We start from the raw sequence: 13,063 nt of genomic DNA on the forward strand, positions 1-13,063 counted from the left end.
GTTGGAGAGAAAAAGGAGATCTGAGGAGAGAGGGGAGCACGTGAGTATCACGTGAACCTTATATGAACCCATTATACCTAAATCTGAAACCCTAGGGATCTAAATCGCGTTACCTTCTTCGTTCCAGGGAGGTCAGGGGTTTGGGTATAATGGGTTCATATAAGGGTCACGTGATACTCACGTGCTTCCCTCTCTCCTCATACCTCATTTCTCTCTCCAACTGGACGTCCACGTAAGCCTCCTCCATTAAGAAATAAACAGTAGGACTAACGTTGCACACGGCCTACAACGTCGGGGACCATCCATGTAATTAAATTAGGTGGGGGACCAAAATCGTGGCATTGGTAAACGTCGGGGACCAAAGTTGCAATTAAGCCAATCAGAAATAACAAAGGAGGAAAAAAACTTCCAAATATCTAAAAGAGTCGCATTCCATAAAACTTGTCTAACAAGAGCATAAACATCTTCTAAATATGAAGGAATTTTTTTTGAATAATAATTTAAGATTTAAGATATCTCTATTGAAAAATAATTAATTCAACATAAATTTAAGTTGGTTCTTTTAAAAGAGCAAACTACAACTCAATTTTAGTTCTTTTAGGGGAGATAACTATTTAAAGAGCTTTGCATTAAGGAACTACTATCCCCTCACACTGACAAGCACACGAATCCACCCCGCAAATTTAGGCCAATTGCCGAAACAATCAGTTCACCATTAATATCTCACATGATATTCGTTGGATTCAGTCATGTTGAAGGATGAAGTTATCTGTCAACTAAAGCATAAGTTCACTGATAAAGTTACTGTCTTACTGATGAGACCATGGCTAGAAGTGTATGTTTCTTCTCTTTGTAGATGACAATTAGGTGGATCGGAGGGTACTAAAAGTGTATGTTTCTTCTCTTTGTTTCTCTGTGAATTGAGGTGCTTGAAATTACAGTGTACAAAAAATGAGCCACATTCAATGCAGCATCATTAGCTAATGGCTATACGGCTATACCTATATATGAACCTATACGTGTGTAATCTATTGACACATATCTTGACTAGCTTCTGAAATGAACCAGTCAACTAAATAGCTATAGTAGTTTTACTCCCATCATCTCTCATCCATTATGTCTTGGAAAGACAATTGCCAATTTGCCATAACAATTGTGGGTTTTGCCTAGCGTCAAACTGACCCACCGTGGTTCAGTTAATTTTTCACCGTTCGATTTAATGTTTTTTTAAATTCATGGATGAGATTAGTTAACATTAAAAAAATTATTTGTTGATTTTACAAAAACACCCCCTATCAGTCTACTCATACTAAGTTGTCGGTTTTACTGTTCGTTCTCCTATCCATGCCCTGTTCCAGTTCCTCCATCTACATCGCCGACCACCGTCTTCACCACAAACGACGAAGCAACCACCTGAAGCCTTCTCTTTATCACACCCTTCTCCTTGCCTTACAGCTCTAAGTCTCTAACTGCCATCTCCGGAAACCAATCTCTCTCTAGGATCAAACTCGCCTCTCCGAAAGTTGGATCTTTTAATTGGGTTTCTTCATGTCCAGGTTCCAGAATCCAAATTCAAGAACCTACGTTCCTATACTATAAGCCAACCAAAACGATTTTTTTGAGAAAAAATATAAAATCATAGAGTTCAACACTGTTTATTTCAATCAAATTAATTATTATGAACTTCAAGGATAGAAATGACAAATTAGTGTAAAATTTGTCCTCTGCACCACTGGACAAGCAACATTGTATCATTATACCAATTTGTCTCATAAGTCCACTTGAGGTACTTGACGAGAAACAGAGATGGAAGAAGCTTGGAGAAAAGCTTTGGGATATGGAAGAAATACCTCTGATCAACCCTTAGTTCCTTTTTGCAGTTTTCTTCTTCTTCGATCTGATCTTCGACCTCTAAATTTTTATATTTGACTTCAATCTCTAATTTCCGATATCTGATTTTCGATCTACGACTTAGATCTCTGTTTTTCGATCTCCGACTTCGATTTATATTCTCCAATTTCCGATTTTCGACTTTCTACATCAACGTGTCTTCTTGCTTGTTGATTTCCATGGATGGATCTTCAACACCACTGCATTTCCCTCTCTTTCTCTTTCTTTCCCAGTAGATCTGCAAAGTGGAGATCTATCTTCACATGTGTGCAAGATCTCTATGAATTGGCTAGGTAGGGGAACAGAGGAGGAAAAATCGGAGGAAGTGGTGGAGTGGCGGAGCTGTTGGAGTGATGGGTTGAGACAGGCGCGGTCTATCATGGCTCACCGGAGACAGATGGGAAGGGCAGTGAAAGTGAGAGAAAAAGAGAAGGATGGAAAGTAAAAAGGAAAAATAGACAATTTGATAATTTAAGTGTGGAATAGTAACTGTACCACCGTGGTTCATTTTGAAAAGCACCCACGGTAGGTGCAGCCACAATTGTGACTTTACTTCATGGACCAATTCATATCAAAAGACCAACGTTTGAGGCTTCAAAGTTCAAATAATAGCCACTTATGATTGATAGCTTTTCGTCCCCTCATTTTTCTTCTTCTTAGTATTGACTTACCTTTCCGATCATTATTAATATCTAATTAAAGCGGGCAGGTATGTGGTAATTAGTAGGGTTCATTGAACATTCAAAGGTGTGGGTCATTTGGACTATTCCATGTGATTTTGATGCACATGCAGCAAAATGTGTAGTAGGTTACCAAATTGATTTGCCTTAACCACTTCCTTGTTCTTGGGCCCCTGAAGCCTTTAAGATTTTGTTCCTAATTCATGTTTACTTCACAGTTCAAACTGGTTTACCTGCATCATTTTGTTCCTAAACTTTTTAAGCATTAAGAGGACCATGCCTTCTGGAAAATTCTCATAACATGATGTCCGTGAGGATATTAATAATGACAACAATTTCCATATAACCAATTATTGTCTGTTGTCCTTCTCAACTCAACTACCATCCAAATTTCATCAAAAAAGGAAATTGGAAGCCAGTGCCCAATGAAAATGGTTTACCTCCGGTAAGGAATTCCTTACATTCATGCGGTCATGTAATTTGAGTTGTCGGGTTAAGATCGGTCAGTTCAAATTTCAATTTTATATCTACCATCAGATATTGATAAAATGTATAAACCGACCGATCTTAATTGGACGACTTAGATTGCGTGGCTGCGTGAATGTAGAGTATCACTAACGGCATAAAATCTGAATCTCTCTCAAAAACCAAATAAATAGCCATATACCCACCCCATTTATCATTTTTGGCTCTCACTCTAAAATCCCAATGTCCACAGCTCCTTATCTTATAAATCACAATGCCCACTTCAAACCTTAGCTTATCCTACACAAACCCATCATCATCAACCATGGACTGGTTCTCATGGTTATCAAGAACAAGTCTTGACCCTTCCCTCATCTATGACTATGGCCTCATCTTCGCCCGGAACGAGCTTCAATTGGAAGATGCAAGCCACTTCAACCATGAGTTTCTTCAGAGCATGGGAGTCTCAATTGCCAAGCACAGGCTAGAAATTCTCAAGCTTGTAAAGAAGGAACAAGTAGCAGCAGCAGCAAGACCAAAAAAGCTTTCTGGGGTGATCAAGAGGTATCTGAGAAAATGCATGAACAAGTTTGTTTTTCAAGAACAACTTGAAGTGAAAAAGAAGAACTTGCCTGTGTCAGTGCCAGTGCCAGTGCCAGTGACAGTGACACAACCAGAGGGTAATTGGTATCAAGAGAAGTGGAAAGGAGCAATTGTGAAGGAAGAAAGGCAAGTTCCCAAGTACAAAAGCAGGACAATAGCACTTTCAGGACCATTGGATGGAAGAATGCATGAGAAGATGATAAACCACAATAAGTCCTTGAAGCTATCTGGGCCAATTGATGGAAGAATGAATGAGAGAATGATGATGTACACTAATAGGAGTCCTTTGGTTTCTAAGCCTTTGGAAAGAAGGTTCACAGCACCAAGGAGTCCAAGAGTATCAGGGCCTCTGGATATGATGGTTGAGAATAGAACTCCAAGACTAGCAAGGCCTTCTGATGCAACAAAAGCTGAGAATGAGAACTTGATGGGTTACAGTCCTTATAACAAGCCTAAAGATGACTATGATTATGATGAGGATGATGATGATCACACACTCTGGCCTACACTGTTTCAGGATCTGAAACCAACTTGATTATTTTAATTTATCTTTGTTTTCTTGGTGTGTGCCTCATTGGTGAGTGAGGAGAACACTTTTTTTTTCCTTTTATAGTTTATAATAGTAGTGTTACATTAGCATATGAAATCCATATTGTTTTGCTCGGACACTTTCTTTTATTCTATGCATTCTCTGGTTCTTCAACAATTTGTTTATACATTATTATGTTTCAGCAATTGGTAACATTCTCTGAAGGACTGACAAGCAAGTACAGCTCCACTAAGAGGTCATAAATAATTATATTATCATATTGTAAAGCAACACAGACAACGATTATGGATGAATGTGATTACCTCTAAATGTCCTCCAATGAAATTACCCAGATACAGCACTTAAATGTTTTTTTATGCTCTCTCTTTTACTTTCTTGTGTTCTTTTCAAAAGATTTATAGATCATGGCCGAATAATAAAGGGATTGTTCGTACTTGGTAGAATGTTGAACCCAATTTTGGTCATTACTATCACATTTGAAGAGATGCAAGATAGGAAGAAATGTTATCATCTCCTCCAATCAAATTTACGAATATATGTATCTCTGACTCCTTCAAATAATGAAGATTTCATACTCTAATAAGATATGACAACTCTTCACATTGCTCGATAGGAGTTTCTTTTACAGGTAACCCCACGGTTCCAACCAATTGGAGCTTGAAGATCGTTTTACTTAACTCAGGTCCAATGCACAAATATATTCCACAGTTTATGGGCATTATTGTAATCTGGATTTATTAGTATCCTTATATATGCTTGTAACACTGAAGTCACAATTATTGTATTCAGAACGAATTCATAAACGGAATTATAGTTGATCTATAGTCGTAGACGTATGCAATTTGACCGAGCTGTGTGACCAAAACCTTCGTGTGTTCCTCTCCGCTCTGATATGTATACACATTGTTGTTCTTACAGGGGATTTTCAGCAAATTTATGCAATAAGTGTCACATTTAATAATAGCTAATACACTCACAAAAACAAAACAAAAAACTAAGATCATAAATGAAGCTCACTAATTGTATCATTATTGTTGAGATGCCAACATTGATTAGAGATATGTCCAAGATGACCCTTATATATGGAAAGACAATCCTCAACTTTTGGAGCTACCGTTTGGGTTGAGTTAGGCCTCCCAAATTCTAATCATTATCATCATCACATATTGCTGTATGTGATCATCCTAAGTATCTGATAGATTTAATTCCCTTCGAATTCCATCCATTTGTATACAGATCACGTTTCAGACCCTTCAAACCATCTCATTTATCAGTCCTCAATGTCATAATACAACCTCATATGCATACTAAAACAAGCATTTTCCAGGTTAAATAGCTAAATTTTGAACTTTATCATACCAAACAAGTACAATGAGTGAAAACGTGTGGAAACCAAAATTTCTTGTCCCTCCCAGTACTGGCAGACAGGGAAACAGCAGCTTAATAGATCTGTCTAGAATAGCAGCTGAGAAGTACTGTTCTGCTTAATTCCCTTATTCAACTCCACTACATTTTAGTGCCCTGAAGTTTGTGGTAGCTTGAAAGAACCACCAGCATAAAGCATTTGGTAAACAGGCCTAATTCTCATAGTCAAGATAATGCTGCAGAAGGCACCAGCAGCACTCACACCAGCCAGAACAAAAAATGTGAGCTTAAAACAATCTGCACCAACACATGAAACACCTGAATCAATGAGTCCTAGAGCAAGCTGCCTCGCCACCTCATTATCGTACACACGCCCAGCTAGCAGAAATGAGAAAAGGAGTGCTCCGAGTGGATTCGCCAAACACATGAAGTTGAAAAATAAACCAAAGTGCTTCAAACCAAAAAGCTCCGAGACAGTGGGGATCAGTATGGAGAATTGCACGCCGAAGCAGGTACCAAGAAATGCAATTGCAGGGTAAAGTGTTCCCTTGATCGCATAGGCAAACAGAAGGTATATGATGATCATGGTTATCTGTGTGCATGTCATCCAAAATGTCCGCGGAATTGTTTTTGTCCTGCAAATGGAAAACATAATGGTGCTACATCATTCATTTCAATCTATGATAGTAAAAAAAGAAACACATGCACTTCAAAGCACTTGCTCTACTTTTATTTTGCAAAGGTAGATAAGTGTAGAAGTAATTGTTACAGTGTGCTTGTCAAAACTAGCATCTAGTTACATGAAAAGGTTACTAGCATGTTTGGAAATCCAACCACTTTTCACATGTAGCTTGAATCAATTTTGAAATGAGGGGATATATGATATTCTACTCACATGTTTGAAATGATTTCTCTTTCATCAGAATCAATATTGGAACCAAAAAACTACTCAGGGAAACTTCTTAACAGAAATGATTATAGCTTAATCTAGTGTAGAAGGGTTTCCAGACATGCACAAACATATATACATTGTCCTCTTCAGATTTTAACTGATATGAGCACGAGAGTGAAATGGTTACTTACTTGACAAAATGTTCAGAAACAACTCCTCCACCAAGCCTCCCCACAAAGTTGAAAAAGCTGAAAAGCGAAAGCAGGATAGTGGTATCTTCAACACCTTGTGCAGTGCCTATTTGAGCCAGATTATTAACAACAGTGATCCCAGTTCCAATACCAACAAAATACACAAAAAATAGTAGCCAGAAATCGGCCTTTACTAGAGCCTCAGCAAATGTAAAATCTTCTCCTCGTCTCGGCCTTCTCCTCCTCACTGGAACTACTGCTCCCTCACCTTCAGCAAGAAGCATAGCCACATCGGACGAGCCATCAGTATCATAATAATTTTCAAGAGTGCCGGCTGATGAAGATGGCAAGAGGGGTTTTGTATTATCTTCTTTGCCTTCTTGAACCAGAAATTCTGAAGATTCAACTGTTTGCTCAGATTTTTCTGATTCTGAGTCAGTGGCTTTTCTGGGATACAGTGTCATCTTTACAGGAATAGCCAATGGAGCCATAAGAATGAGAATCATCACAGCCACTAGAACATATGACACTGCATCACTTATGTTGAGAGTGTAGTCAAGTATTGTTCTTGCAAGTAGATACACAGCCAAGAACACACTTGAAACTTGGATAAAAAGAAAATGCCCTTTTTCTGCAGAATTTTCAGCAGAAGCCGGAGTACAAGGTCGAACAAAAAACATCACACTGAAGCATACAACAGGAATACCGACGGTAAGGAACAAGAGGAAATTGCTAGGAGAGTTTTTAAGAACCACCCTGTAAATTTCAGTGAAAATTGCAGCGGCGATCCCCCCATAACCTTTCAGGATTCCCGCGACGGTGCCTCTAGTGACAGGGAAATTTCTCATGTTGGTTACAAGAACAGCAGTGGTTAACCATGCACAACTGTTGTTAGCAATAACAAGTGCTATCCATAGCTGCAATAAGATTGAAATAGATGACAGTTAGATCCACTCAGTAGAGTTGTATTCTATCAGCAACACAGATTTGAAATCTAAACTGGTTCATATGCTAAAAGGAAAATGTGCATGAGGGAAACTCTTCTCAGTGTTAGCAATACAATACAGAACCATTATACATTTTACATGAATTTCATATACTTGTGAGTTGAAAATTGATATCCTGGTAAAGGACCAAGAAGAGATGAAAACAATTTACTCTTTATAGTAATTATTAGATGAATTTGGAAATCCTTCTAAAATTGATTCTGAAGCCAAAAGAGAAGCTTATGTTAAGTAGCTCTTAAGTGCTATAATTGATTCCAAGTAACAATAAGTTTTTTTTTTAGTTTAAAGTTTAAACTACATGTATCATCTACTGATGCGATTTTGTTCGAGTCGGGTAGGACCTCTATGAGCGGCAAAGTTCTCCCTATCAAGTATATACTATATAACACAGCTGCATCCACAGAGACTCGAAACCAAAACCTCTACTTAAGCTAGAATAACCTTGTACCAGTTGATCTACACCGTTGATGGTCGAGTAAAAATAAGCTTGACCAAACCATGATGTAATATGACGAAATGAAGATTATGAACTTAAGGAATAATAGAAAAAGGAAAGGGAATATCCATTTCAGAAAGGTTTGATTATTTGATACTATGGCTTATTCACAACTCCTCCCAGTTGTCCCCTTCAACTTTCCAGATAAAGTAAAGGTAAAGTTAAATATAATTTGTCTTTGAGAAATTCTTAAAAACCCAAAAACTAACAGATCAGATTAAACCAAAGTAATTAACCAGAAATCTAAAAAAGATCCAAACTTCATGAAACCCAGATCAAAGTGATTGGTGATAAAACTACAAAAAGTAAAGTAAGACATACCAAGAAGAAAGGAAGGGAGAGTGTTTGGGTGATAGAGAGCCAGATGAGACCAAAACCGATGAAAGAGCAGAGACAGCCAATGGAAAGCATGAGCCAAGGTGGGAGCTTGTTGGAGGCAATCCCAGGAAGAAGACCAACATTCTCACCAACATCATTGGCAACACCAAGGAGTGCAACCTGGCTCTGGTTGAAACCCAGAACAGATTTGAAGGAAGGAGAGTAGAGTGGAAAAGTGTAGGCAACTCCAACAGCAATTTGAACCCACACAGAAACTCCAAGTCCCACCCATGGTGGCCTTGTTCCTCCCTTCACTTTCAACACCATGGAGCTTTTAGCTTAGTTTGGTTTAGCTTCTGTGTGATTGTGGCGGTTTTGTTGTGTTGTGTGAGGTGCTACAAAGTGCAGAGTAATGGAAACTGAAGGATGAAGTTTGAAGAGGAAGAATGGAAATTTGCATTTGCGAGTGGTTGGTGTCAGAGGCGGGTGTACTTTTAATTTGTGGACTTGAACATTTGCAATTCAGATATCTCAAGTCACTGTTAAATCTGTTGATTAGTATTATATAAATATGATTCTGATTTAGACTATTTTTGAAAATATCAACTTAGTGATACTACCGACAAGATCTACACTCTAGATGGTTTGTAGATAACTATATTTCTTCATTTAGTTAATGTTTGATCTTTAGGTGATATATGAAAATTGATTCGTCGGAAGATGTTTAGCATCTAATGTGATTGCAGAGTCTTAATATGACACCTTGATGTGTTAGAAACACAAATATGATGTAAGAAATTAGAATTTAGAAATGTGGTAGAGGGTTGCATTCTTAACGAGCTTCTATAACGGCATTTTTTATGTGTCTCAAGTTACTAGATCAATTATAATTAGTTATTACTATTTTTATATTTATTTCTAGTTTGTTATTTAGATCTATGTCACTTATACGATATAGTTTAGTCGTAAGATCACCTTCTTCAAGTGATAGTATAAATTGTAAGTTGCATTGAATGAATTGGATAATAAGAATATTGACAAAAAAGCTCTTTTTTATTTTTTTAATTTTGTTTTCATTTTTTCCACTTTGTTTTTGCTTGCTAGAATGTCTCTCTACCAAATTGATACATGTGATTTGTAAAGTAGTGAATATATTTCTCTCAATAATGTTGATTTAAAATTAATTGAAATATGAGTTTGTGTATTAAGTATTAACACGTGTTATAAAATATTGAGAAGTATATGTCATATACTAATTCGTAGAAGAAGGAATAGGTTGTAGGGGTTCTAAAATTCTTGAAATAGGAAGAGAGAGTCGGCAACAAGAAGTCAAGAACAACACAACATACAACATGATCCACGTTCCTTGGGCGTATGTCCACCTCAAGTAAAAGAGAAAGAAAAATGAAAAGCTTTTTCTTACCAATTCCGGCACAAATACAAGTCCTCCAATTTCCCATCACACTAGCTCAGAACAATTAATTTATTTGGCAACTGGTTTGGTTTGGTTGAATAAATATATAGATCGAACTGGACAAATCCATATTGAAAATGTTGACCACTTGGGATGGGAACTGCCAAGATGGAAATTGAAATCAATCAAGTGGCTTGAGCCTTGATGAGTGATGACCCAATTTAACAACTAGCAGAAGATGCTGCCAAAGATGTTAGGTTATTTAAACAAAAAAACTTAGACCATCAACTGTTTTTTTTTATAATAAAGGAGGCGAAAGTCCAAAGAAATAAGATTACACCAGTAGTCTGGGTATAGCTACCCCAATTAGACCATCAACTGTATGTAAAATAGAATCAATATTGCGTATATTTGGTACGGCTTTTGGTATATCATAAATGGCTTTACGCCAACTTGAAAGGGTCAATGGGGACATATATTCATTCACACCACAACTTGAAAGGAAATACATGTGTTAATATGACACCCGGGAGCGATCTGACAGTTCAATGAGAATGTACTGACATTGATAATCAGTGGTTATTGACAAAAAATTTAGGTGGAGAGAAACATAATTGAACCAATCTCGCACTAAAAATTAAAGGTATTTCGATGATGTATATGTATGAGAGATTATACAATTGCTACTGAAGATAATAAGACGTCTATTCTTTTTTGAGAGTTAAGTTTGTAGAAATTTAAAAAGTTAATTGTACTTGTATGAGAGCAATATGAGATGAATGAACTTCAGGGATGCTTCACAGGAAGCACCATGGTGAGAATAAAATGCGTTGGAAAATTACTCATATTGCTATCGTGGGGGAACTGGCGTAATTGTCGAGTAGAGATGTTATAACTAACTCTCATTTCCCTCCACTTTCACTTCAGTGAGAGAGATAAAAATAAAAGAGAGATATGAGAAATGTAATAGAAAAATATGATTGGAAGAACATGGGAGTGAAAATAAAAAATAAAAAATGTAAGTAAGGATAAATAAAAATTGATATAATCAAAACAAATGCAAATGGATTAAACATAAGCCCGTGAGTGCAAACAAGGCTTCTATTTCAAGGTTTGGCAATCACACAATTGTACAATTGGAGTTGGAGGATAGTAATAATTGTTGCATATTAATATTATCAGGCCGGCCCAGTACAAATGTCCAAAAAGATCGCCACTAGGAGGATTAAAAAGAAAGGATTATCTCAATTTAATATTTAGAATTTTAGATGACACAATCTCATGACACTACAAGAAAATCTATTGTTGCTAGCGTCAAAAGCCGTCAGTAATAGAAAAACTGTAAATAATCTATAATTTCAACGAATATTCAATGACCACGACTTCATTAGTACAATTTTTTGTTGGTAACAATTACTAACGACTACACATAGTTGATGAAGTTACCGACGGTTTTAGTCGTCAATAAGTTATTAACGACTTTGACAGTAAAAAACACCATCAACTATTTATGGTGGTTGAAAATTTCTGACGATTAAAGTCGTCGATATTTGTGATGAATATTAACCGATAACTTTTTCATCGCTAATTGACTTTTTAAACTAAAATAAAGAAGTATGAATGGAAAAATAGAATATAAACCAAAAATGGTAACTAATAGTATAAAATAAATGAGTAATAAATATATATAAAAAGTATAAATGATATAAATAATACAAAATCTACTATAAGGTCAATACGTTGAACTACTCTTCAAAAGCGCTCCACACCCTCTGAGTAATCAGCATCCTCTCGATAGTCCTTCTCATAACCCGGCTGAATAAAAGGAGGAGTAGCAGCAATACCAACAACTTCAATGGAAGCACCAATATGCTGATGCAAAAATGTCAACTCCTACAAACAAGCTCTGGAACACAACAGTCATGTGAACATTTGTTATTACTCCATATTCATGGAGCATATGCATTGTTGGAGTATCTCGTGCAACTTCTCTATCGCCATGTTGGACTGTTGCTGCGGCTTGTTGTCCTTCTGCAACATTTGTAACATGTCATGTAGTTTGGGGAAAGCTTTTGGGACACATGATGAGTATCTGACTCTTGACTCTTCAGTAAGAGGACGAACGTATCTCCCAGAAAACATATGCTTACGGTGCCATAGATATGAGTTTAGTGCTCTCCCCGTCCATATCAATCCATAATTTAAGATGAGCTAAGGAGTCAATGTATACTCACGCCTCACTTGGGGAAGCATTTGAGGACTGCTGCTGAAATTAATATTAGAATCATATATAAGTTATGTTACACTTAATGTTATAGTGAATTATTATAATTACATAGGTCTCCTCAGCGATTTTATTAACCTAAATCTTGTCCTTCTTTCAAGTATGAGTTGAATAGCTCATCCACATATAGACCTCCTGCGTAATTGCTTCTCCTAGAGTAATAATTTCAAAAAAAATAATATAGATAAGATAAATAAAGATTTGTATTTGATGATATAAGCAGGTGTTTGCTGTGGTACATTAAGTCAGATTAGGGTGTGGTACCCAAAATGAGTTGATTCAATAATAAAGACACATGTATCGATTAAAAATTTGATTTTATTATATCATAGTAATGCAGTGTTTCATTCTTAGGGACATGAGATATGCGAGTTGTGTTTTTTGAGCTTTGTTCATCAATTAACCATGATCATTTTACGCGCATCTCAAACATCATCATTCGTTTCCACCACTCGTCCATTTTTCATTAAAAAATGAATTCCATGAGATAAAGTCAATTAACAAGTGAAGTAAAATCTAAAGATGTAGTATTTACCTTGAATAATATGATAATAATCTATTAAATTACTTAATCCAGGTACCACATCCAAAAAAAATTCAGGGTACCACAGAATTTACCAAAATAATTACTCCGGTATGTATATAATAATTAATAATTGGATGTGAAATTGTATGAATGGTTAATGGTTAAGTGATTGTATGATGACTTATATTTAAGAGATTTTTTACTATTAGAAATATAAAAAAAATTGGTCAGCAAATACTTATTTTTCTAAAATATGAGAATGAATGTATATAAGCCCTAATGCCCTATATTTCGTTTTTGTACCGAAATATGGTAAAATCTGTCTCCAATATCTTAAGCCCTCGAACTCGATTGTTGGGTCCTCTAAGTTAGTTTGGGCCTA

General features: G+C 36.4%; 2 protein-coding genes across 2 annotated transcripts; one reads left to right on the top strand and one right to left on the bottom strand.

Annotated features, from left to right (window-relative positions):
- The first annotated feature begins 2,991 nt into the window (after window positions 1-2,991).
- On the top strand, window positions 2,992-4,501 carry LOC130710252 (uncharacterized). Its single transcript, XM_057559453.1, has one exon. It carries the CDS (start codon window positions 3,310-3,312, stop codon window positions 4,171-4,173), a length of 864 nt encoding a protein of 287 aa, XP_057415436.1. The 5' UTR covers window positions 2,992-3,309; the 3' UTR covers window positions 4,174-4,501.
- A 690-nt stretch (window positions 4,502-5,191) lies between these two features.
- On the bottom strand, window positions 5,192-9,002 carry LOC130710251 (protein NUCLEAR FUSION DEFECTIVE 4-like). The gene is made up of 3 exons (XM_057559452.1): window positions 8,461-9,002; window positions 6,637-7,553; window positions 5,192-6,188 (listed from the first exon to the last, which is right to left on the bottom strand). Exons 1-3 carry the CDS (start codon window positions 8,782-8,784, stop codon window positions 5,702-5,704), a joined length of 1,728 nt encoding a protein of 575 aa, XP_057415435.1. The 5' UTR covers window positions 8,785-9,002; the 3' UTR covers window positions 5,192-5,701.
- Between the last annotated feature and the right edge of the window lie 4,061 nt (window positions 9,003-13,063).

This window comes from Lotus japonicus, chromosome 4, assembly GCF_012489685.1.
Source record: "Lotus japonicus ecotype B-129 chromosome 4, LjGifu_v1.2".
NCBI classification, from domain to species: Eukaryota; Viridiplantae; Streptophyta; class Magnoliopsida; order Fabales; family Fabaceae; genus Lotus; species Lotus japonicus.

What these genes read in the sequence shown, in the direction of transcription:
- LOC130710252 (XM_057559453.1), top strand. Translation starts at nt 3,310, where the DNA reads ATGCCCACTTCAAACCTTAGCTTATCCTACACAAACCCATCATCATCA.
- LOC130710251 (XM_057559452.1), bottom strand. Translation starts at nt 8,784, where the DNA reads ATGGTGTTGAAAGTGAAGGGAGGAACAAGGCCACCATGGGTGGGACTT. An exon ending in TCTCCCTTCCTTTCTTCTTG is followed by an intron (nt 7,554 to 8,460) that starts GTATGTCTTACT and finishes ATCTTATTGCAG; the next exon opens with CTATGGATAGCACTTGTTAT. An exon ending in GTTTCTGAACATTTTGTCAA is followed by an intron (nt 6,189 to 6,636) that starts GTAAGTAACCAT and finishes TTCCATTTGCAG; the next exon opens with GACAAAAACAATTCCGCGGA.